The sequence below is a fragment of the Convolutriloba macropyga genome, chromosome 4, assembly GCF_964194025.1.
Source record: "Convolutriloba macropyga chromosome 4, txConMacr16.3, whole genome shotgun sequence".
Lineage (NCBI taxonomy): Eukaryota > Metazoa > Xenacoelomorpha > Acoela > Convolutidae > Convolutriloba > Convolutriloba macropyga.
Window position 1 is genome coordinate 81,250,940 of NC_134471.1, and position 26,241 is coordinate 81,277,180.

The 26,241-nt window shown below is 37.7% G+C and overlaps 1 protein-coding gene across 1 annotated transcript in view; it reads left to right on the forward strand.

Annotated features, from left to right (window-relative positions):
• LOC142338188 (uncharacterized) overlaps positions 1-26,241 on the forward strand; it is a 101,436-nt gene that overhangs the window by 40,923 nt on the left and 34,272 nt on the right. The window contains exons 12-19 of the mRNA XM_075387826.1: positions 1,503-1,592; positions 1,976-2,043; positions 3,035-5,259; positions 9,245-12,184; positions 12,649-12,776; positions 17,054-17,275; positions 22,183-22,314; positions 24,941-25,141. Of these exons, the coding sequence (XP_075243941.1) occupies positions 1,503-1,592; positions 1,976-2,043; positions 3,035-5,259; positions 9,245-12,184; positions 12,649-12,776; positions 17,054-17,275; positions 22,183-22,314; positions 24,941-25,141 (6,006 nt within the window). The remainder of the gene's footprint in view (positions 1-1,502; positions 1,593-1,975; positions 2,044-3,034; positions 5,260-9,244; positions 12,185-12,648; positions 12,777-17,053; positions 17,276-22,182; positions 22,315-24,940; positions 25,142-26,241) is intronic.

Sequence of the window (26,241 nt, forward strand, 5' to 3'; positions counted from 1 at the left end):
AGATTGACGAATTCGTCAATGTTCATTCATGCAAAACATATTCTAAAAAACTTAAAAAATTAGAAGCCGACCTTAGGAGACAAAATCTACGATATAAGAGAAGGCAGATAAAGATTAGAAAACAAAAAATTAATAGAAGATTTTTTCTCTGTTTTAATGTAAACAATTTCAAAAATCTTTATAGAAAAAAAATAAAATTACAAACCTGCCATTTAAAGGAATGAAAACTTTTTCAAAACTCTAAATCTACTAAAAATTTTTTGAAATGTAATGACAATATATTGGGAAAAATCGACAAATTGTTTCGTAAGTTTGGTAAGATTTTGTTAACTAATAAATACGAATAAATAGTAGAAACAAAAAAGTTAGTGATCCGACAGACCTCCTTTACCTCCTATGAAACAACGAAAGGTATATTTAGTTTATTAGTGCCCTTTATTGAAAAAGGGACTGTCGATTCATAAAATTTTCAATAAGAATTTTTAAAGTCCATTTTTATGAATGAGATATGTTTTTAATATGAATTGAAAGTTTCAGCACTCAATTCAATGCATATTCAAATTGAATGTTAAAATACTAATAACCATCAAATCAATAACTTACTTTATATCATGGAAAAAAATTTTAAAAAGGTATTAGTTCCAAAACCGCAGTGAGAGAATAAGTTTTTTTCCGAGTCAACGTAACGAGAAAAATTACTTGCTGCTACTGGGAAACTAAAAGCAGGTTATCATTTAAGGTGAACCTACTTGAATTTCTTAGCAAAAAGGTGAAACATTGTTCTACGCATTCTACTTCATCATGAGACATTTTCAAACATTTCGCAGAGTAAAAGACAACAAGATGAACCACAATCTGGAAGCTTAATTTTCATTTCAATATATATCTTGATTTTTTTTTAAATATTTTGAAGAGTGTTATGTGGAAAACATTATAGTGAGATTTTATTTTTAGAAAGAAAAAAACGTTGTAGAAAGTATCTATCTTCTGTAGAAAATTTGAATAAATTTATTGCAGCTTTTTTATAAATTTAGTTCTTGAGTTCGACTTTCGAGCATTTCATGAATTCACCAGCTTTTTGGCAAAAGTTTTAGAAACTACAAATTTGAATATTTTAATCTTGGAAACGGCATAAAACTGTATTAGATCGTATCAGACATGACCATATCAGTTGTCACAACCACGCGGACACAGTTCAAAAATTACTAATTTTTTATAACTATCCGGTCAAAAACTTTATAAAATAAAAAAAGACATTTTATGTTAAGAGATCCAGAAAACGGAAAAAAAATTTTATATTAAATTGTTTTACGAAGCTGCTGTAGCGTTGAGTAGTATTTAAACTAATATTTCAGAAAGATGTCTACTATTGGAGGCAGTTTTATTTTTTGAACATTTCTGCTTATAACTGCTATATCAAAATGAGAACCCAATTTATGTTTGCCCCAAGAGCGTAGAGCGTTTTATAGAAAGTGAACTGCTGTTGTGCATGAATTTTTCAGGTTCTTCCAAGGAGAGCAAGAGGTCAAGACCAGGCAGTAGCAGGGGATCATCCGGTGGGAAAAGTACCAAGGCCGAAAAGTCTAGTCAAGGTTGTCTCAATTAACTTAATAGCTCAAGTTTCCAAAGCTAAAAGGCCAAGTTCTCTAACAATTGCTTGCTAGTTTTTTTAAGTTGTTTGTAATGAGCAATTAGCGTACTTTCCTAAACTAGTTGAAAATGTTCTCAACTGATTCCAAATTGAATGCCAATTTGAGTACGAAGTAATCCCAGCTTGATGATGATCATTAATCTTGTGAAGAAACGACATCCGAGAAATATACGAAATGATGAATTCTTAGACTCTCTTAAGCCAAAATCTAGGACATGGTTTCTCGGATACCATAGTACAATTATAAACGAAATGCGTGTAATTTTATCAGCAATACACTCTTCATTACGTGTAAAATATGAAAAAAAGATCATCATTTTCCAGGCAGTGAAAAGAGCAGAAGCAGGGGTGAGTACAGCGAAGGCGCCTCAGTCAGATCCAAACAAACGAAGGTATGAAACGCTAGATAGAAAGTTTGATCACAAACCTCATGCAAATTTTTTGACATGTATTTGCGAGAAAAGATAAACAGCCAATAAAATTGACCTTGGGCTTACATCAAGCGTAACAAATTTTAGTATTTGACCAATATTCGTAAGAACTGATGGTTTTTGAATACTTAGAATAGCCGCTTTTGCATGCAGAAGTAGCTGATTAATCGCATACGGACCAAATGGGGTGAAGTGCCCAAATTACATAGTAGTTAACTAGTTACTCTAGTAACGGGTGTTAACCGTTATCAATTGAAAAAAAATATAATATGTAGTCAGAGAATTGATTATCTTTTCCCAAAAGAGCATTACAAGCGCCTACCATTACTTCACTCCCTTTTGTTCTTTTCCATTGTAATGTTTTGCACTACTGAACCTAAACTTCATGCATTGTAAAAGTTGTTTTCACTTAATTGTACTAACTATATTTTAGCTGGTTTCAAAGTTGCAGCAAACACTTTCTTCATAAATTGTGAACATTGGTTCATTTCAGTACTAGTGGACGCTTTGGTTTCTAAATCTTTCTATAAAATTGGCATGAGAAACTTCCACAGCTTAAACTAGTGATAAGAGTGAACGAGTTTACACTGAGCGGATCTGAAAAATTCCTAATTAAGTTCATCTTTTCCGCAGAAAGCGCGACTACCATGGAATTTAATTTCAACTCCATCTTAATTTCACTACAAATAGTGCAGCAATTTAATTTTCGTTTTTTTCCGCTTTCGTTTTGTAATTTAATTGTCGGTCCCTTATAAATTGGTGAACTAATGGCGAAAAAATTCCTCACTTTTCCCTTCTCAACAAAATAAAACCGGTGAACAACTCGACTTGGCATATAGTAGATTCAATTCATTGCTAACTTTTTCATTATTATCTTTTCATTTTTTAACTTTTGAAAAGCAAAAATTTGTCTTATCTTGAACGTCGAAAATTGTCAAGGGGTGTCATTTAGGGTACAGGTAGAAGCAGAAAGACTAATGATGAACGATCAGACGCTGACAGTACCAAGGCTACAGCTGATCGTGATTCACCATTGCCCTCCAAGGCAACATCTGCACAATCAAGTTCACGAAGAACTCCACATCAGAAAACGGGAACCGCCGACAAGCCAAAATCTCGTGAAGCTTCTAAAAGTCAAGAATCATCGAGTAAAAATCAGGAAACTAAAGATTCGCCAAGAAAAGAATCGAAGTCGACTGACAGACAGAAAGCTTTCGGATTTGAGGGTTCGAAAGCTGAAAAACTGCATCAGCTTCATGAAGATAAAATTGAAGATGATGGTGGTCCCAAAGATCCCAACCGAGATGAGAGCAACTTCTTGGAATCAAAACTATCACGACCTCCTTCTGATCTGCCCGGCAGAAGCGAACAGGCAGGAAGTGAGGGTTCTTTGCGCGGATCTGCTGGAGGCGAGGAGTCGAGACTGAGGGACGGGGCGCCGAGGAGAGACTCGAGAGGTCGCAAAGATTCTGCAAGAGGAACTCCTAGAAGACCAGAAGATGGTAGAGATGAAACGAGTCGACGTTCCGATAGAGAACGTGGTGAAAGATATCAAGATACCCGTTACGATAATCGAGATCCAGAAAATGAACAAAAAAGATCAAGAAATCCACGCAATGATCGAGATCCCAGAGATGATCAGGGAAGATCTAGAGATCCACGCGATGATCGAGATCCAAGAGATGATCAGGGAAGATCTAGAGATCCACGCAATGATCGAGATCCAAGATTTGATCAGGGAAGATCAAGAGATCCACGCGATGATCGATATCCAAGAGATGATCAAGGAAGATCTAGAGATCCACGCGATGATCGAGATCCGAGAGATGATCAAGGAAGATCTAGAGATCCACGCGATGATCGATATCCAAGAGATGATCAAGGAAGATCTAGAGATCCACGCGATGATCGAGATCCGAGAGATGGTCAAGGAAGATCTAGAGATCCACGCGATGATCGAGATCCAAGAGATGATCAAGGAAGATCTAGAGATCCACGCGATGATCGAGATCCAAGAGATGATCAGGGAAGATCAAGAGATCCACGCAATGATCGAGATCCAACAGATGATCAAGGAAGATCTAGAGATCCACGCGATGATCGATATTCAAGAGATGATCAAGGAAGATCTAGAGATCCACGCGATGATCGAGATCCAAGAGATGATCAAGGAAGATCAAGAGATCCACGCGATGATCGAGATCCAAGAGATGATCAGGGGAGGTCTAGAGATCCACGCAATGATCCAAGAGATGATCAAGGAAGGTCTAGAGATCCACGCGATGATCGAGATCCAAGAGATGATCAAGGCAGATCTAAAGATCCACGGGATGATCGAGATCCAGGAGATGATCAAGGAAGATCTAGAGATCCTCGTTATGATTCAAGAGATCCCGAAAGAACAGATGTTGATGCAAGAGATGATTCAAGGCAGGTTTATGATTCAAGGTACAGAGCTGACCAAAGCAGAACGGATGACCACACAGGTCAAGAAGGCCGAGAACGAGGTACGTCTGGAGACCGAAGGTACGACCAATCTCGGCGACAGGTTGGATCACGACGCTCAATAGATTCTCGTTCAACTGGTGACTCGCGACGTTTTGATGATCGAGATGACAGTCGGCGGCGTCAAGAAAACATGCGAAGATCCGACAGCCGCAGAATGGATGATAGTCGTCGGTCGGACAGTCACAGAAGAGAGGAATCTCGTGACTCGCATCGATCAGATGACCCTCGGAACGAACGCCAATCTCGACCTAGATCGAGAGATCAAGACACATATTCCGAATCGCGAGGAAAAGAATCAGAACTTAAATTGAAACCAGGTGACTCCAGAAGAACATCCAGAGGTGCCAGTGAGTCCAGGAAAAATTCCAGTGATAGAGCCAGTAAACGGTCACAAAGTTCGAGTCGAGGATCAAGAGATGACAGGGAATCCTCGAGGAAGAGATCCAAAGAGTCTAGAAGGAGTAAACGCGGCACAAGCTACGAAGACGAAGGCCAAGAGGGCGAGGAGGAAGAGGAAGACGGGGAAGAAGAAGAAAAACGGGAACCAAAGAAGTCGTCCCGGAAAACGAAAGGATCTCCCAAGTCTATTCTGAAAAAGCCATCGTCACCATCTCAAAAGAAAACTGTTTATGAAGAGGAATATCTTGAGTTAGAAGAAACAGAGCCAAAGTAAGTCCCATGGACATTCTATAGTTATCATTATTCGAGCAAAATAAAATCGAAACGAGTAAAGAATATTAGAAACGAAAACATAAGTGTAGCTCAGAAATGCTCAACCAGCTGCACCAGATTGCTTTACAAATACAGTCAAGTTATAAATGACAGCAATTTAAGACAAAAAAAATCTAATTAGAAGGCTCGCTTGTTCTATGCGTGGCACAAAATATTCCCACATTCTTATTTGAAAGCATAATATGCATCAAATCAATATATCAAAAATGTAGTTCAGAAACTTTTGTTTTAGCACCAAAATTTGCTCATCAAGGTGCTACGAGAAAACTTAAGTTATGAAAATTACAGAAAAAAAAGTTTTTTCTTCAGACGGATTGCTATCAAACACGACCCTTCAAGTTTAAGTTCTTATGCGTTATTGACGATTTTGATTGAGATTTTTTTCTAAAACTCTTTGAGAAATAAAAGATTTTTGAATACTTCTAAGGACATTCTAAAATTAAATAATGACTTCTGATTCAAAGTGTTTTTTTCATACTCTCAAATTTTCTCAGCAAGAAGGTTTTAGTGAAAAAAACATTGAAAAATGCGGCTGTAGAGGTTACCTTAGTTTCTGTAAAACAATAAGAATTTCAAGCTTTATCTAGATAATCAAAAGCAAAACCAAAAAAGATTAAGAAAAAAACGGCTCCACGTCGTTACGTGTATTCGAAGAAACTGTCCTAATTTCTGCTACTGGTAGCTGTAACAGTTTGTTTAAAAATTCAAAAAAACGGAAACTGAAATATTGTTTTCAGTTCCTATTTTATTGTATTTAATTATATTCATAATTATTTATATTGTGTGGCGTATATTATAAACGGGGCAATATTACCTCGCAACATCCCCTAATTTTTATTTTGATGAAACAAAGGAATTAAATAGCAGGTAGATACAATTATAAACATAGCACAAAGCCGATAAGCCGGGTCAATTCTGGAATACAGTTTAAACAAAAAGTAACTGATTGATTTCATAAATATTTACGTGCTGTTAACGTTTAAAAAACGGGTTTAAACAATTGAGAAAAAACTGTAAATATATTATTTGAAATCTGAGGTTTCAAATTAAACAAAAAGCATGTTAATACAAATGTTGAGAAAGGAACTCAACGATGCACCCAAGCAACATGATGCAATATTCACAACGGAAATTGCTGCGGAGAGTTGATAATCGGGGAGAACGCAAACTTTGAAATTTATTTTGGTTTTCAGAACAAGTGTCGTATCACTTTTTCCAAATCCTGGAGTTTAATTGAAACCGAATGCACGAAGAATGATTCTTTCTAACACAAAGTGTTTTCATAAATGATAATCGTGCAAGCCGCCTGATAGACTATGAATGGGAGAACTAGATATAAAGAATATCGAAAAAGTACAAAAAAGGCTAAAAAGCAGAATGAGTCGATGTTGATTGGCGTTCAGTCATTTAAGCATGCGGACAAAAACCTCATGTTGTCATTAAAAATAGAAATGTCTGGGTTTTTCAGGTTCGATATGTAATTTCTTAATAATTTTTGATTTTTGTAAATTTTTTTAACAAAACCATTAATAGCCAGATATCAAAAATTTTCCCCTGTTTATCAACATTTAAACAATGAGTTCAAACGAATTCAACAGTTGAAGCAAAGCTAGGTTAGCACAGGTGAGGGACGGATGAAAAATTCATACAAATTATTAGAAATTGGCTGAAAATATGTCAAACATTTTTTAAAACAATTTTTTGTAATATAAAGATGCATTGACAAAAAAGATCACTGTTTTTCAAAGATACCCACGAAAAAACCACTTCACCGCATATATTCGGCGCAAGGAAATTAAAATGTGCAATTTATTTAGAGAAATGATAACTTTGTTTAGAGAAAATTTTGTTGTGTACATAGTTACTCGAGAATTTATGACAAAATTTTTAGATAGAAGTATCACACATCAAAATAGTTGACACAGAGCAAACCACCATGTTGACAGTTTTGGCGCTTCCCAGACAAAATTCTCAAAAATTATGATAGAAATTGAATTTATCATCAGCTAGACTAATACTTTGAAGTAAAAAAGAAAAGTTTTTTGATTTTGTGCCTAACACAAGTTGTTTCAATGGACTTCACGTAGAATTTACCTGTGGTCTTTTGGCACCAGAATTTTTAAAACTTCTTAGCAATTCGATCATATTAGATTTCTGAACCTCTGATACTACTTGTCTCATCGCACACATGAAAGTCTACAACGGTGAATAGCGAGATACCGATGCTTGACACGAATACTTCAATTGTCAAAAAATTGACCTCATGAAGAAATTCCCTACCAAATTTTCCTGTTTTATTAAACATTTGAGTTTTTAAAACAACAAAAGGTGTGTATAAAACCTGCCCAAAAAAAACTCCTGCCCAAAAACTCAAAAAATTTAGTAAAAAAATAAGGTGCTTTAAAGCTAGCGAATCAATTCAAGCCGCAATTGGCTGAAAGCGCATCAAACACTTCAATCATGACCTAAACTAAAAAATGAGAAAGTGGTTAGTTCAAAAGGTTTGGCCAAAAAGTAAAACAATGGATGCATTTGAAAATTGCGCAATGCAAAGCGCCTAATAGTGAGGAAAGTCATGGAATCAAAGAAACTTATAATTGATCATTCGTTCAAGTGGAGAAAAAGAGCGTTCAATTTGTGCCATTTGAGTTGTTGTACTATATATGGGAGTTTCACTGATCCTTTTAAGTTTTTATTGCCGTTCAATAATCCTTATGAAAACCTGGCTTGCTCAGGTTATGAAGAGACTCATAAAAACCAAAAACAACTGATATTAAAGTGCCCTCAAACAAGGTTTGTAGCAATTATGTTAGACCTGTTGGTCTGGTCCTGTTACGCGATTTTTTGCTTGGCCGATTTGTTGTCTGACCTGTTTGACTTTTTGTCTTCTAAAACGCGATGAAAAGATAGCGCCTAGCGGGCATTAAGTTCTTTTGGAGCCATTCAGCTCGCTAGTCTCCAAGCATAATATTCATAGAAACTATTTTGAAGATTTATACTTATGGTGTAACAGACAACTCTGAGAGGTTGACCCCCACCACATCAACCCCCTACCCCACTTCAACCCCCCCCCCCAAAAAAAAAGAAAAAAAACACACACATACTTCACCGCCCCCTCCCCACTCATTACCCCTGCACATCGTTCAAGCCGTAAGGGCCCCGTGCAGCCAAAGACCCCCTCCCTCCGTTGCCCCCCACTGTTGCCGAAATCGTAATGAAAAATTCCTTCGGATTTATACCAAATTAAGTCTCCAATCAGCTCTAGGCAGTGCAAACAGGAAGACTCAACCTGCTCCATTGATTGAAAATAGTTCCATTGAGTCAAACGATATCAAAGAAAAACTTCTACAAAAAATTCTAAGAGACCATGTTTTCAAGTGCATGCTTTTCGGAGAAAAAATAAACGGTTATAAAATTAGTGAAGAGTCGAAATCAGCTAAAAATTTATGAAACGTTGAAAATTTATGCCCGAAGTGTGATTTTTAAATTTCAGTTGAACCTACTTTTTGGGATTTTTCTCATAAACTGGATCAAAATTGAAAATTACGTCAAATTGGTTGACAAAATCTCAAGTATCTTAAGAAGACTGAAAAGCCTGTCTTCAGTGCCTGTTCTACTCTCACCATGCACTTTATAAAATGCAAGACGTAAAAAATGGTTCGAAGGTTTAATCAGATGATCACTCAAAATTAAAGATAATTTTCTTGAATCTATTCTGACCCCCCCCCCCCCTCCCAGTGTTTTTCTGCTCCATTTACAATTTAAGTGTTTTTTTATTTATAGCACGTTATTATGTGAAAACCTGCGCCTGAGGGCGTAAAATGTATACACCCGCTAAGCTGGGGGGATATATATTTTAAAGTCGTTTCAGAACAATACATCCGATGTTTTTCATTTTCGTTTGGGAACTTTTTTTGTTCAGAAAAAAGAAAAGTGGTGAAGAAAGAGCGGAGGGAGGAAAATCAAAGCAACCTGGCGGAAAAGGTGGAAGCCGAGGGCAGAGCACAAGTCCACTTTTAGAGCTAGAAGACTACAGAAAAATGGCTCAGCGCAGCGAAAGCAGAAACAATTCCCGTTCCCCTAGGCGAAGCAACAGTCTAAGTCCGCGAGGTCGGTTTGATTCGACGCCCCAAAAAACAAAGTCAAGAAGCCCAGACAAAAAATCCAAAAAGCATGTGGGTAAAGTTGAAGAACGGGACCCTAGACAGGAGAGCAGTCGGGCTCAAAGATTGCACGTCAAAGGCGATGATCGTAATCAAAGGTCTCCATCGGAATCTCCTCGTGCCAAAAATAAAAATGGTTACTATAAGTATAACCCGGAGGAAGACTATATAGCATGTCACATAGAAAAGCGACCCAGAAATTCTCGGGGAAATGAATCACCCCGCGGAAATAGGATTCGTTCTCCGCACCCAGTCGACGCTGCAAGATCTCAAGCTAATCCAGGAAGTCCTCGAAGGACCTCACCTGGAACCCGTCATTCGCCCCGAGCCCGGCCTGGGTCGATGGATCCTATTAGAGGTCAACGGACACCGAGGTCACATCAATCAGTGACAACGTCACCTGCACAGGCACCATCTTCTGGGAGGTTTAGACAAGGGTATCCGTACATGACTCCACTTGCAGACCAGCGATCTCTAGAATCAGGAAGCGTAGAATTGCCATCGGTATTCCAGACGCGACACCCGCATTCTCATTCCCGAAAAGTGACAACCGGGACCAATATGTCACCGCCAAACACACCAAAATCTCGGGACCCGAATCTGGAATCAACGAAGCAGCCCAGTGAGGCGGGTTCAATGCATACAACGGTAATAGAAACGCAAACTGACATAGTTATGACAATGGATGAATATCAACGTGGTTTAGTACAATCGGTTCAACAAGGCCAACCAAGCGTCCAGCTGTATACGGGCGATGCTGATCATGTAAGTCAATCAAGTCGAAAATCGCAAAATCAACAAGTACAGCCAAACGTTACATATCGGCTCTCAAACCCAAGCATGGAAGTTCAACCTCAACGCAATGCTCAATATCAAACGCTTCAGTCTTCTAGGAACGCGCAGGGTTTACATCCTAATATGCGCGGAACCCCAGCTAGCATTCCGGGATCTCAAATTGACATGCAGATATCCCTGCCTAACACGCATGAAACCCAACCAAACATGCAAAGATCCCACCCAAATATGCAAGGATCCCATCCAAGCATGCAAGGATCCCAAACTAACGTGCAAAGATCCCACTCAAACATGCAAGGATCCCAATCAAACATGCAAGGATCCCAACCAAACATGCAAGGATACCAAACTAACGTGCAAAGATCTCACCCAAACATGCAAGGAAACCAACCAAACATGCAAGGATCCCAACCTAACATGCAAGGATCCCAACCAAACATGCAAGGATCCCAAACTAACATGCAAGGATCCCAACCTAACATGCAAGGATCCCAACCAAACATACAAGGATACCAGCCTACAATGCACGGATCCCAGTCTAATATACTAATATCCCAACCTGGTATGCAGGGATCCCAGCCTAACATGCAAAATTCGCATTCTAACGTGCAGGGATCCTCGCCAAGTTTGTGTGTCTGTGAACCTCAGACAAGCATTCAAGTTCAAGGCTCGCAACCAACCGTACCAAATTGCGATCCTTTGCACCAGATCCAACAACAATATTCGCATTCGCAACAACAGGCTTCGCAACCCGGATTTGGCGATCCCAACGCCCGTGTTCCGTTTCAGTTTCCGACTCAAAGTGCTGCTTTTCAACGAAGTTCTCAAGAACCAATTATGCAAAGCTCACAACAATCACAGGTTTTCCCTCCTTATCAATCGCCTCATCAAGCACCCCCTCATTCTTTGGGACGCCCGGGCTCAAGGGGATCGCCTCGATCAGGGTTCAGTTTCAATCCTCGATACCAACGCAAACCTGTTAAGCGACCACTAAGTAGACGACCAATTCGTAAACGGAGGTCATTGAAGCCAGTATCTGGAAATGAATGCTACGCGAATCCACCTCCGAGTTACTTTGCGGGCGACCATCTTGTTTCAGCACATGACAGAACATGTCAATACTCCCCATACAACCTGTCACGATGTACCAAAACCAATTGCAGCCCCTCCCCGTATTTGGGTAAATGCGCAACCACCTGCCTAGCATGTGGACCAAACTGCCAAAGGGGAGGGTGCCATAGAAGCCCCAGATCAAGTCCAATTCGTCGTCCCCTCAGGAGACGAAAATTGCGCAAACGTTGCCCAGGTCCCAAGAGTGCCACCACACATGAATCTCAGTATTATTCGCCTGCCAGTGGAATGTCGGAACCCCCGGCAGCAGCGCAAGGAATCCTTTCGATAAAGAACGTCAGTGAAATTAGCATCACCTCGTTCAAGTCCGACAGTAACGATGGCAGCGGCTGTGGAGATCAAGGACAAGATCTTCAATTTGAGGAATATTCGGAGGATCAAGGGGAAGAGGAATGTGAAGAAGTTCCGGGTCAAGTTGAAGAAGTGTTTGACTTCCAAGTTCCACAGGGCTACAACAATCCGGCTCTCGAAGGTGACCAGTTCGAAGAGGAATTCGAATGCAGTATGTGTGATGCCAGTTGTCAGAACAGTTGCAACCAGAACTACATACCCCCAGTGACCAAAGTTGACGTGGCGACGTCCATGCTGTCTGGAGCTGATGATGATGATGAGAAATGTGACGCCAGTTGTCAAAACAGTTGTAATTCTGAGAGATTCAAGCAACCAGTCCTATGCACAGCAACTAGTCCTATTTCGTCTCCTCATAACAGTAGACAGAGTATTGGAACTTCAATGGAAGTGTCTTTTTGTAATGACAAGACTTGTGCAATGAAGTAAGTTTGTTTTGAATTTTAACATAAGAGACCACTTAATACCCACTTTTTAATGAGTAGACGGGTTTTCCTCATTTAAACCTCGCCAGCTTAGTGGGCATTGAACTTATACTCCCCTCTGAACAATAGGAGAGTTATGTTTTCGGGGGGGGGGGGCTATAATTGCGATACTGACTGGTCCAATACAATCTCACAGATCTGAGATATTTTATTAACTGTAATAGCAAATAAAATTTCTGGTCGGCTAAAAGCAAAAATTTGAAGACCGTAATGACAAGATACCTTATTGTAACCTTGTCATATCGTAGCTTTTCAAAGGTTATCAAGTTACGTTAATCTAGGGAGCTCTACGTGCTAACTAGAACGAGATTGAGGACAATAAAATTGATAAAATGCGAACTAGAAATATTTTAACCAATGGTTATAACTGGGTACTTGTAGTATATACTTAACATCGATTTCAGGAACTCTTCCAGTCAAGTAGAAAGCCAGCTTCTTGTTTCGATGGAGAGTAAACTGGAACTGACGGAACCACTGTTGATCGAACAGCCAACTGAGAGTTTTGATGTCTCAAGTCAACACACTCGCCCACGTTGAACAAATTTCCTTCTTGTTAACTTTTCTTCTTTAAATACTAATCTTTGTTATCAAACTTTGATTCGGAATCAAGTTTTTGCTCATTAAAAGTTCAAATAAGGAAGTGTTTGTTTTGTTGAAGATTTCTTCATTCTTCCCAATCGCTCTCTTTTTCTTTCGGTCTTTTTCCTTAAATTTCAGAATTCTTCTCTTTTCAATCTTCACTGAACTCTTGAAAATTATTTATGTTCTCCCCGCTCATTGGGTGAGACAGTACTTATAAAAGCGAAGGTCCCCTCTCATTGGGTGACACCTCTAAAATCACTCCACTGTTCACAATGATTGCCCAAAAAAGAATTTGCCCAAAAACAATTCGAAGGTCGGGATTACGGGACTCGTGCAAGCAGCATTGTAGCCGATCCTCGTACAATCACAACGGAAACCGACTGAGCCAGTCTATCGAAAGCGATAGCATGTCCTTGTGACTGATAATTCCTGCTATCAGCTAACATTGCTATGCGCATTAACGTTTTCTTGAGAGTAACTGACAGACCACCCAATGACTCAACAGCAAGAGGAACAAACAAAATTCCTTGTTCAGAGCAACTATTTTCATGTTGAGCATACTTTCGCTCTTCGGCTGCTTCAATCGCGTAACCAGACCTCTCTGCCGCATGATTTATAATGTTTGGTTGCAGTGGAGAAGTTACGGTGACGTCTAGAGCAGCTGGACGACCTGACTTCCATGCGGGAAGAAATATGTCGCCAGGGCGAGAACTGTTTCCAGCAATAAGGTTCCGTTGTTCCAGGACTGGTGATAAGTTAGCTGCTGAGCAAGCTGATGCAATGCGGTCACGAATCCGGTCATGCCTTGAAATTGCATCCCCTCTTCCGTGACAGATGACGGCGTGGTCGCCAAAAATGTCAAGGATTCCAGACCTGCAATAAGGGCATTTTCTTTCACCTTCATAAACTGCAATCCCTAGTCTGTACTTGACACTAATTTGAAATTCACAGGGACTAAGATGGAGACCTAAGGCAGGAACTGGTGGTGCCGCAAGCCATGCGCCAGATTGAGGCAAACAGAGTGATTGTAGTCTTGCTTCCTCCCTTTTTGACGACTGACTTCTTAGCAACTCCGAAAACTTGTCAGTATCTATAGCTTCTTGTATTTTCTTCTGTGAGTAGGAGGTCAAGTTGAAAGGTTCAAGGCTTGCATAGAGTTCTTTAAAAACTTCATTATCTGAAGCGCGCTGGTTTGTAATTTTCTGAACCAAGTCATCAGAAGCTAACACTGAGCCAACATATGCGGCCCTGTATTGCTCTTGTGATTGTCGCAATCCGAGGCCAGAAATGTTTATCGGCAAGGTTGACTGCTTCCATGCATTGTCACAGGTCACAGCACCTATTATTTCATCTAACGCATCCCGTTGGCTTGAATCGAAGACTTTTAAAACGTCGATCAGATCTCTTGTTGGCGTGTTAGTGCGTAGAGAGTAAACTAATTTTGGGGTCCCTAAGCAATAGCGAAGTATGCCAAGAGCACATTGAGGATCATCCAGATAACTCAAATTCTCCAAGAGCGACATAACTTTTTGAGCACGTTTCTTCAAGCAAGAGGAAACAAAATCTGGCGATCCGACAGCGGAACCCAGTACTTCAAATCCATTGCCCAAATTTCTTGTAACTTCTTGATCAACTGAGGGTAGATCTACGATTGACCAGAGTTCGCATTTGTCTTTCCTCAAATACAGACCCCTTTTTGGACCTTCAGTGGCTAAGATATCAAGCGTTGTTCGGATTTGATCTTCGGAGCCTGCAACAAAACCATCGTCCAAATACCACGTGTGCTGGGTAAGATTTGGAACCGCGTCTCTTATTTTTTCTACAACAGGCCATAGCGCCAACGAAAAGAGAAGTGGACCCAGGGGATCCCCTTGTTGAACACCCGATTCACTTTGAAGACTGGCGTTATTATACAGTAGTGGAACATGTTGAGAGTAGCAAAAATTTGTGAAGGCTGCAATACCTGGTATGAAATCGTATGCTGCTTGCAGTAAGTGTGAGCGCTTAACCGAATTGAAGGCATTTCGGAAATCAATCTGAAGCACTCCTTCCTTAGAGTCAGCGTTGAGGATTTTTTCGTAGGTGATTTTCGCAGAGTGGATGATTGCTTCCGCACCTCCGCTGACTCCAACCCCTAGCTGAATGGAATCGAATAACCCAATTGCTTCTGATTTTGCTTCTTTCACTAAACATTTAGCAATAAGGCGCCTCAGGATTTCACTGACAGCTATTGGGCGTACTCCTCCCTTCTTTTTGGATAGAGCGGTGAGCGATGCGCTGCAGAGGGCTTTTGAAACAAATGAAGGGAATCTACCCCTGCTTCCTACATTTACAAACTTTGTTATTGCTTTAAGGGCGGACTCAGAGTGGTCGGAAACAGTACACTCTACTGCGTGCAATAGATGCTCTGGATACATCTTGGAGGGACCAGCTGCAGTGTACTTGCTGAACGTTTTCAATTGTTCAAGAACTATGTCATCGCTAAATTGATATGCACTTGATGTAACATTATCCGTTTGGAGCAAGGTTGGGGGCGCTTCTTTGGGATGAAGCTCTTCTAGTGCTTTTAGAGTAGCTCTGCTATTAGGCGCAAGTCCCTCAGATGACAGTATTTTTGCGGCGCGACCAAATTGACCTTGCAAACATAGACTCTTAGCTCTGCTGGCTAATTCTTCTATTCCGTTTGTGGAATTTTTCTTTGCTTGTTTCATTGTTAAAGCTTCTGTCCATAGGTTTGCATATTCACCCGCATTCCATCGATCGATGCGATCGGCGAGCCGCTGATCCTGATTTCGTTTATGTTTCTTACCTCCTCGGTTGCTCGCACGCAGGATGCACTTCGAAACTGAAAACAATTTCTGCCAATTTAGTTCGTCATCTGGTGTTTTGGCACAATCATCCAGGATACTGGTCAAAAGTTGTGACCATTTAGCTCTAAATTTGACCGGGACGAAACGACAAGTTGGAACATGTGAACTTACTATTGTTTGTAAACAGGGCAGTTTTTTGTTCTCGTTCTGAATTGTTTGCTCAACGTTTTCGAAGAAATTGTCATCAAGCTGGTTTTGCTCACAGGACGCAAGAAGTAAGTCAATTTTATCCGATATTTCTTTTGTTATTTTTTTTCGATTGTTCAAAATATGCTTGTGCTTCGAATAGGCCCAAATTGATTTCGCATTCAACCACGAGTCATGCTCTGAGCCCCAACCAGTATATCTAATTTTGGTTTCATGCCCCGAGTTTTCTAACACTTGCACTTTATAAAGTTTATTGGCAGTGTCGGGGATGAAAAGTATGGTTCCTGGTGTTGTGTGGAATTGCTCTTTTAGACTTAAGTGTTGAAAATTTTGCGTCAAACCAGTATGAGCATCACTGATGGGGTCAGAGTTATCAATGATGTCTCGTGAGCTTGCATTATCTTGAGACTGTAAATGCAGACGAACACTATCGTTCACAACAGTTTTTCTTAAATTGTAATTCGTTTTTCCCATGTTCGAAACTGTATTTATATCATCGGGGGGGGGGGATTTCAAATTGTAGATAGGAAGTGTTTTCCCGAACCGAAGGTTCTTTTTTCGGTCTAGACTTTTGATTTTGTTGTTGTCGACCACTATTTTTTTCCTTCTTAGGAATTATTTTAGGAAAAGAATTTTCTCTGAAGTATACTCCCCGTTGTGGTTATTTCTGTGGCAGTACTCGACTGCTTTTTTTTGAAATGTAATCTGCTGGCGCCTAGTAGCATCTATCTGTAGGGGCTACCGGCGGAACGAGGTTGGAGGGGGGGGGGGGTGATCAAGAACAATCTCACCGGGTTTTGATGCTCGGTCTTGAACTCTTGAGGTAATATGCTTCAATTAGGTAAAAGATTTCAATTTCGAGCTTAGCTTTCATCAACTCAGCGACTTCATTTCAACGCACGTGCTATTATCAAGATCAAACGCACGTGCTATTAGCAAATTCTCAAATGTAATCTTAAAAGTTACAACAGAAAATTACCAATTTTTTTAAACTGGGGTCTAAGTTTAAGACGAAAAAAATTTCTTTGCTACAATATTTGCGCTTTGACCAAACATACTAGCAGTTTTTATTTCATGAGAAATTATCAACAGCTTTTTTCTTTATTGAAAGAAAAGAAATAATCCGCATGTATTTCAAATCTTTCAACTTTCAAAAAAAAACTTTTCATGTGTAGTAACGAAAAAAAAAATCGTCAACGTGGACATCCAGTAATAACCGAACAAGAAGTACAAACGAATAATGCAACTTACACCAACTATTCTGGCTCCACCACCAACCCCTACGTTTCATCTGGTCAAACCCAATCAACTGGAGTGGTCAATTCCCAAAGCAGTGTTCCCACTTCCTATCAGGATCAAAGCACAAAAAGTAGGACTCCGCCTATCATAGTAGAGAACAACTACTACTATCGCCAGAACCGAGCTTCGACCCTCAGGGAACTATTTCTTTCACCCAATTGCCCAAAATTATAAACACCTATAATTATATACACCAGTGATTCTGGATTTTCTTTTGATTATGATCTCATAAAATATCTTCTGTGAATCATTGTTACATCTCTTTGACAGTCATGGGGACTTTCTTTCCGTGTGGTTTTTTATCTAATTTTGGTGTGTTTTTTTTTCGGAAACTGGAATTCCAGTTTCGGAAAAAAACAACCAAAGTTAGATCGGAAAACCCCACGAAAAGAAAGATCCCCTTGACTGCCAAAAAGAGATGTAACAAAGTTCCACAGACGATATTGTATGAGATCAAGCATTCCTTGTAATAGACTTTTTCTGATAATGAAGATCTGCGAAATTGAAGTCTTATCTTGTAATTTCTGAGTTGTCGGAACTTTCTTTCCGTTAGCGCTTTTCTATTATCAGCGCTTTTCTATTGAACAATTGTCAGCGCTTTTCCATTGAACAGTTGATCTCTTCACAGCTAAAATGACCTTCTAATTTCATTGTTTTTTCTGCATTCATACTCTGACTAAAACATAGCTTCTCTCTGATTTGTTCTCAATTTGATTTATTCTCTCTGATTGATTCTCAAATTCAACCATCGTTTTTTCTATCCATAATCAAATTTAAAGCCCATCAAAAAGGAAACCCCTCAAGAAACCTTCATTAAACTCAATCGAGAGCAAATGTATGATTTATAGAAGCAAGTCCATGAAAAATTAGAACAGCAAGAAAAGTTTGAGAAGATTACATTAATTCTGTCCACCAAAAATTATCCAGCCTCGGGAGTAACGGGGCAAGCTCTAGTAGCGCCACGCAAGTATCAAAGAGGAACAAATGGTAAGAACGTTCCTAATAATAGAAACCCCCCGGGAGGCAAAAAATAATTATTTGGGGAGTAGATTTATCGGAAAGTTAGAAACCGACCAAATAATTCCAACCGATATAACATTTCATGCATATAGGGGCTCGACGACAATGGAAAAATTGGAATTACTGAAAAAATACCCAGAGACAAAAATAAAAACAGTAATATTGCAAGATGGAACAAACAGCTTTCTCAAATTCGAACGCAAACCCAGAGATTTATTTGATCAATACAAATAGCTGGTAAAATTCAATCCAGACAAATTTTATCTGATGACAGCAATCCCGATGAAAAATACAAGCGCGAATATGGCAAAAAAAATAGGCTGTATGACGAGTTCATTGACTTGATCAAAACTTACTACGAAAAGGACCCTGATATCAAAATTTTAGATTTCAACAAAATGATTAAAATAAAGGACTAATTCTGTTGAACATTTTCAATGGTCTGATCTCAAAAACCCAAGAGACACATCCTACTTATGCCAATACGACAAACACTTTCAACTGTAACACTTCAAGCTATAAAAAATGTCGTCGAGAAAACCTCTTGTGAACAGAAAGTACTCTAACACCTCATATGCATATCCATACAACAAAAATGCTTTCTATAGATATTCACCTTACTCACGTGAGCTATGTTGAGGTCAGAAATCAGTAGAAAAACGTGAAACCCTCTTTATGACCAGCAATAAACAATATTTGTTATTTTTAGTTTCCTTGCTCTTGTTTGAGGCCTTTCTTCGTCCAGCGTCTCTGACAGCAGTGGGTCGACCACTATAAGCATATACGAATTGTAAAAAAAATTTCTTTTCATTAAAAATTAAAAAGCTTGCTCTACGACGTAGCCCTTTGGTTATGTTTCAGAAGTTTTTAAGTATTTATGCACTTTTTGGATTATTTATTTAGCTGTTAAATTATGGTGATGTTGAACGTAATCCTGGGCCACCACTAACCTATGAAAATTTCCTCTCCAAAAAAAGTAAAGATCCACCATGCTTCATTCAATTGAATTGCCGTATAATAGATCATAAATGAGAACAACTGAAAAAGATTTTTAAGAGAATGCTCAATCAATAATGTAATTGATTTTACGGAAATATGGTTGACTAAAAAAATGATATTAATCTATGGTGCATAGACAGCACTTACTGTTCTTGCTTCAGATGTTACCGAATATCTGAAAAGTCAAAGGGGGTGGCGTAATCCCCAAAACTTTCATTCCAAAAAATCTTGATGATTTTCTAAAAATGAGCAATGACCTCGAAACACTTCGGGTTGAGCTCACTCTACCCTTCCAAAAAATTTCCTTCACTGCTTGTGAATGTTTCTTATAATCCTGAAAAATCTAAAACTGACATCCTTCTCGAAGAATTAGCATTGTGAATAGATTGTGGAAGAACAGAAAGCAAAAAAATTTAATACTTGGCGATTTCAATATAAATTACCTTAACCCCAACGAAAGAAACGAAATGGACACTATTCTTGTACCCTATGGTCAATCAGTGGTCAACAAAACATATACAAGGGGGAAAGACTGATTGATTGGTAATCAAAGATGATGAACTACCTCATTCCAATGTTTTTAATTTTGAATCGCCTATTACATCGGATCAAAAAGCTATTGCAATGATAACGGATGTAACTATAAATAAAAGGCAGCCTCCAGGAGGGAAAAAAATCTTCGACAAATCAAAATATTGTAAAAATTTATACCTACATGTCCTGAAACACATTGATTGGGATGATCTTCACACAACATCTGACGCTGACGACATGTATCGTATCTTTAAGAAATTTTTGTTTAAAGTGATCCGCTATCACGCCCCTCTAAAAACGGTCTTCATACGGACAGAAATATCCAAAGTTAGAGAGCAATGATTTCAAAAAGAGCATCTTTGAAAAAGCAGATTCAGAAAAAATCGAATAATATAAACGACTCAAGAAACTCTACTAAAATCTACCAAAAAATCTTCTACCTCAAAAACTGTTTTGATGATGTTAATACTGATAACTACAAAATAGCCCAATTGCTCATTTATAAGTTTTCTATATTAGCTGATTACATTGGAAGCGCTTGCAACTTTTTTCCCATCAACCATAAGACATCTAAAAACAGTTTTGATTTTAGATTCGTAACCACAAAAGAGGTCATACTGACTCTAAAAAATTTAAACTCAAACAACGTTTCAGTTTCTTCAGATATCCCATCATGGGCTCTTGAAGATGGGTTTTTCTTTTTAGCTGATCCAATTAAATTGCTTTTTAACCAATTTTTAGCTGAAGGAAAATTCCCTGAAGATCCTAAAAAGGCTGTTGTTACTCCAATTTTAAAAAGTAGAAAACTTTTTGCTGAGAACTACAAACCAATATCAATGACAAGTTCACTAGCAAAAGATTTTGAGCGTTTGCTTCGTAAGAAAACTTTAGAATCTCTTGAAAAGCTTGGGTTGCTTTCCAATACTCAATTTGGTTTTCGTAACAAAGTCTCAACGATTGACGCCCTCGTTTACTGTACTGAAACTACAAGGTACCACGTAAAAAGAAATAATTTTATCACTGCAGTTCTACTAGATCTGTCTAAACCTTTCAATTCGATAAATCACAAGATCCTTGCTCATAAATTGTATGAATTAGGATTTTCCAAAAATGCCCTAAACCTAACAGAAAGTTATCTATCACACAGGCTACTAAAAAAACCATAGTGAATAATGTGTAATCTGATTGGATTGGGTTACATCAAGGTGTCCCAAAGGGAACAATATTGGGTCCCCTTCTTTTTAACCTGTACAATAATGACTTGAACAAACAAATATCTGCTAATACAAAAATAATTCAATACGCCGATGATACTATCATTCTTACATGCAATACGGACCTGAAATTAGCAAAAAATAATCTTGAACAAATCTTAACAAATATATCTGATTAATACGAAAAACACCGTCTAATGCTCAATCACTCAAAAACTGAATTTATTACGTTCTCAAAAAATCAATTCTAAAAAAAACCAAAACAAACAATTTGTTAATTGGTAATTACAAAATAGCAAACGTCAATTGCGTAAAATACCTCGGAAGATATCTTGAATGCACATTAAATTTTCAAGAAGAATTAAAAACGTATTACGCAAAATGGATACAGGAATAAAAATATTAAAACGTATTTCACGCAAGTTCCCTGAGCAGACAAGACTACTACTCCTGAACGCCTTAGTATTAGTCATTTACACTACTCGGGCCTTCTACTGGTCAGCTCAAAAAAGAATTGCTTTATTACTTTGGAGAAACAACTAAGCAGGGTTGTAAAAACGTGTTTCAATCGCAAACAAATACGATAGTTCTTCTGATCTAAATATAAAACATCAGATTCTGCCAATGAAAATTTTCTTGGAATACAAAGTACTAAATTATTTTATGGAACTTACTAGTAACCAGCTTCCGATTTTCGAAAAACTACACTTACCAACATCAAATCTACGCTACAGCCAGCGAACAAAAAAATACTGCTACAATCACAAAATAAACTCATATGCACTAGAAAACTTTATCCTGAATATCGGCTCAGTCCTTCATAATAAATTTCTTAACGTGAGTTTTTTTAAAAACATAATTGAAATGGATGCACGACCAATAGTTCTAAAGAAGCATCTTAGAACTTCTTTCTTTCATTTATTTAAACAGAACTCGAATATTGCCTCGCACGGCAAGGCACCATGGAAAAGTTTTAAGTTTTCATATTACCACTTTCTCAAATTTAAACCGTAAAATATTTAGTTTATTTCATTTATGCTCTGACCCGCACTGCCCATTTAGTTGTTTGCTGTTAATCACTCGATGGGAATTCAATGTGCTTTTTGTCTTATTTGATATAAACATATGCTCAAGAATATGCATATTGGAAAAGAATAATTGATAAGAATATGTACATCTTTGCAGGTATCTATCTAATCTCCGACAGTTTTGTAAGAAATTTGTAAGATCTTGCACAAAAAAATATACGCGAGGAAAGGAAACAGTTCCACATTCAGGTCCAAAGCCAGTTCAGATCGGATGATGACAAACCCTGAGCATGGGAGTGACTCTACTTCTGTTGTCAGATCTCTCATTTCACAGAAGCCAGACTTCAATTATGAGAAGTTGTACCAGGAAGCATTAGGTAATTTTTACTCTTTAAATACTTTTCACAGTTTTCGTACAAAATGGACCAGTCCCCTTGTGATTGAAGAGTTGAAAATCCCGGAAGCATTGCAACGCAAAGTTATGAAGGACTCAATTTCCATAGGTAGATCTGGCCAATTTTGTAATTTGTTTTCCTTATGTTAATACATGAAAAACGCTCAAATTTGAAAAAAAACTTCACTGTGTTTTTTTGCAAATATGGCAAATTTTCAAAAAGAAAACCCTATTGCTGTCGGCTCAAATGTGGAAAAAAATGAAATTTAAAATTCAATTAAAAAAAGATTTTATAGTATAACTAACATTGCTATTTAAAAATTAGTTCAACCAATTTAGACAGTGGCAATCCACAAATTGCTTTTTTGAAATCAGGTGAAACACAATTTTGGCATGATTTCAAGGCATAGTTCCTTTTAAGACCTTTCGTCTAATTTAAGCTTCAAAAAATTTGAAAAGTCGAAATTAAACAAATTGAGAAAAACGTAAACTACACAGCCGTTTTTCGTAATTTGATGGAGTCATATGGGTGCAGAATTTGTTGAAACCAGGATTTTAACACTCTGAGGTTATAAATACTTCTTTGAAAGTTTTAAATTGGAGTAAATATTTTGTTTCCAAACAATTGGAAGGAATCTTGAATATATTTAATTTAAGTAAACAAAAAGGAACAGACTTGATACGTGTAAGTTAAAGTGAAATCCATTTAATTTCTGCTCATTACGACGCAGAGTTATACCCGAAAATTTCCGCCTTAGTAAATTTGCGCAGAAAATCGATACACAAAATGAACCAAATTACTAGACAGGCTTTATCATATTTTTCGCAAAATGGGTTACGCCATTTTTGCGAAATTGAGATATCTAAAAAAATATAAAATAGGTGATACTTTTAGTGGGGAAACAAAGAACTAAATCGCACACGTACTTGCAGGACAATAGTGTCAGCCATGATCAATTATTAGTTTTGTTGAATCCTGAAGCCATCAGACCAAGTTAATCACGGAACTCCGGTCACATTGAGCATCAGTTTACATAAGATATGCTTGAAATTTTGACTAAAATCAAACGACACGTTAGTTATTGCAGCTAAAATGTGATAAAGTGGGTTACTTTTGGGCACAAAAATTATTGAGAGAGAGAACGCTCAAGAGGAACAGTAGGTTCTCAGTGAGAGAAAATTTTTATTTGATCTGTTGTTTTTGGAAAAAACACAGTTGCTTATTCCTAGTAAATGAAACTGTAAAGTTTACCAAAAGTGTTGGTTCAGAGGAAAATAATTGTCTGCCCGGTAACAGAGCTAAAGACAAAGCTTGTGAGAGTCGATTGGACTAAAATTTTAACTGGTTGACTTATATTCACTGGCAGATAGATTAATTTATTGGATTCATTGTGGGATTCAAGCTTTGGTAGAAATATACATTGGATTGTTTGAATTAATCAATTCTCTCTCTTTCTCTCTCTCTCTCTCACTGGGTAAAACTTTACCAGTTGCTCGTATTTTATTAATTAATTATTTGATCGTTTAGCTGAAATGAACTTTTTAGTTTTCAGCGCTAGCCAGCCAAAGATAAGAAACTTCTATTGACAAAAAGAAAAAAACTATACCATGACACTTCTGTGGCAAAAACTCACGCTTTCAAATTTCCCCATTTACCTATATTTGTTTTAAGAACGGTGTCTTCTGGTGTTTCAGCAGTAATTTGGTAACTAGTCCTAGTTTTGGAAATGATTTTTGTGTTTTCTGCACCATTAAAAAACTGTACATCAAAATTGAAAAACTGGTGATATTCAATGATGCAGTTTTGCCCCTTTTCTGGGTATCATTTGTGCACGCTATGTAAATTTAATAAATTTTATCACTTTCCACTACTTCTTCATCGGGAATTTCTTCGTCCATTTCCTCCACCAATGCAACTCACAAAATTTGTTAGCAAAAAAATGATTGGGCACTATTGAAATTGCATAATAAATTCGAGTAAAAAATCTAATTACTCGGAACATCCATTTTTCGTCCTTTTTTGTAAATGAAAACCACGATCAATAAGACAGCAAAATTAGCCCAAATTGAATTATAAGATCTACCTCTGAGCTGTAATGAACAAACATCGGCAGGAGTATATTTGTCTTCCATTTCTTGCAAGATTCTGAATCAACCCTGATTTTTTTTTCTTTTATAGGTTTGGCAAAAATTTTCCGAAACCGTACAAATTATTTTGAAACTTATTCAAAACATGAGAAAAATAACATTCCTGAAATCTTGACTCTCATTTTTGCAGGAGGTACGAGACCAAATGAAGAACCTTATTATTCCGTTGAACAATCACAATAGTTAACTCTTTACAAAACTTTTGCATATACCATCTGAAATTCGATGGAAATTAGCAAGGGAGACAATCCCAACTATATATTTTTATTTTCTCTCTTATGGTTTTGGAGGCGGAAGAAGAAAAATTGATAATCCAATTAGTTTGTATAGTCTTTCATTAGTTTTGCTGGTTGCACCCCCCCCCCCCCGTAAAAAAACAAATAATTTATATGATTTCAAAATGATGATGACCAGCTCAAGATCAGCGTGCGTTTTCGTCTCATCAAATTTCTATGTTTTAGAAGAGCGCAAAAACCACATCAACAACAAGAAGAGTGATAATGACTTTGGTCAAGAGCAAGAGCAGAACCTGTTTTCTGCAAGGAGAGGATGTCCATGTGGGCCTAACACAACGGCAATTGGACAACAACTACCTCATGACGTCATCAATCAACAACCACAAACACTACACGACTCTGCACATACTGGTCAGCTAGATTCTGGTAATTTAAAATTAGGGTAAGTTCAGTGGCCGAAAGAGGCAAGACCCCCGTACCTAACTCAAAAGCAAATTCAGTACTGAATAAGAGTAAAATTCAGAAATTATCAGTACTGATTCAGACTCTGATTCAGGTCACATTTCGCTCTGAATTCCTCTGATTCAGAGTCTGATACAGACTCTGAATCAGACTCTGATTCAGACTCTGATTTTTCTCTGATTCAGACTCTGATTCAGACTCTGATCTTCTCTGAATTAGGGAAAATTCATAAATATGTTCATGAGCCAAGCTAGGTTTTACCATTGCTTCGCTCTCAGGTCCTTAAAATATACAAATTCATACAATACCTGTAGAAATTGAAGAAATTTATAAAATAGGTTGTCGGAAATCTCCTCAAGTCAAGTTAAAGACTGACTTTTTGAGATTTTCCAGTATGTTCTGTGTGGTTTAAACCCTCCTCCTTTTTCATTCCGGGCTGGGGACCGGCAGTGGCGGAGTTACTCAAATAAACTCTAGGAAAACTTGTATAGCAAGGTAAAAAAAACCAAGCTTGAACAATTTTCCAAAACAAAATAAACAAAATAATGACAACTTTTTTTCAAATAAACGCATTCAGACCAAATCTTTTGCAGATTCACAGTTCAGATATCCCATACAACTGGTTCTAAATCAAAAATACCGGAAAATAGCACTATATCACAATACCAATAAAACCTATTTTAAAAATGATTATAGAGAAAATTGCAACTTCTTTAAATAATGACAACTTTTTTTCAAATAAACGTATTCTGGCCATTTCTTTTGCAGATTCACAGTTCACATAGGCCATACAACTAGTTCTAAAACAAAAAAGCCGGAAAATAGCACTATATCACAATACCGATAGAACCTATTTTAAAACTAATTATAGAGAAAATTGCAACTTCTTTAAATAATGACAACTTTTTTTCAAATAAACGTATTCTGGCCATTTCTTTTGCAGATTCACAGTTCACATAGGCCATACAACTAGTTCTAAACCAAAAAGCCGGAAAATAGCACTATATCACAATACCGATAGAACCTATTTTAAAACTAATTATAGAGAAAATTGCAACTTCTTT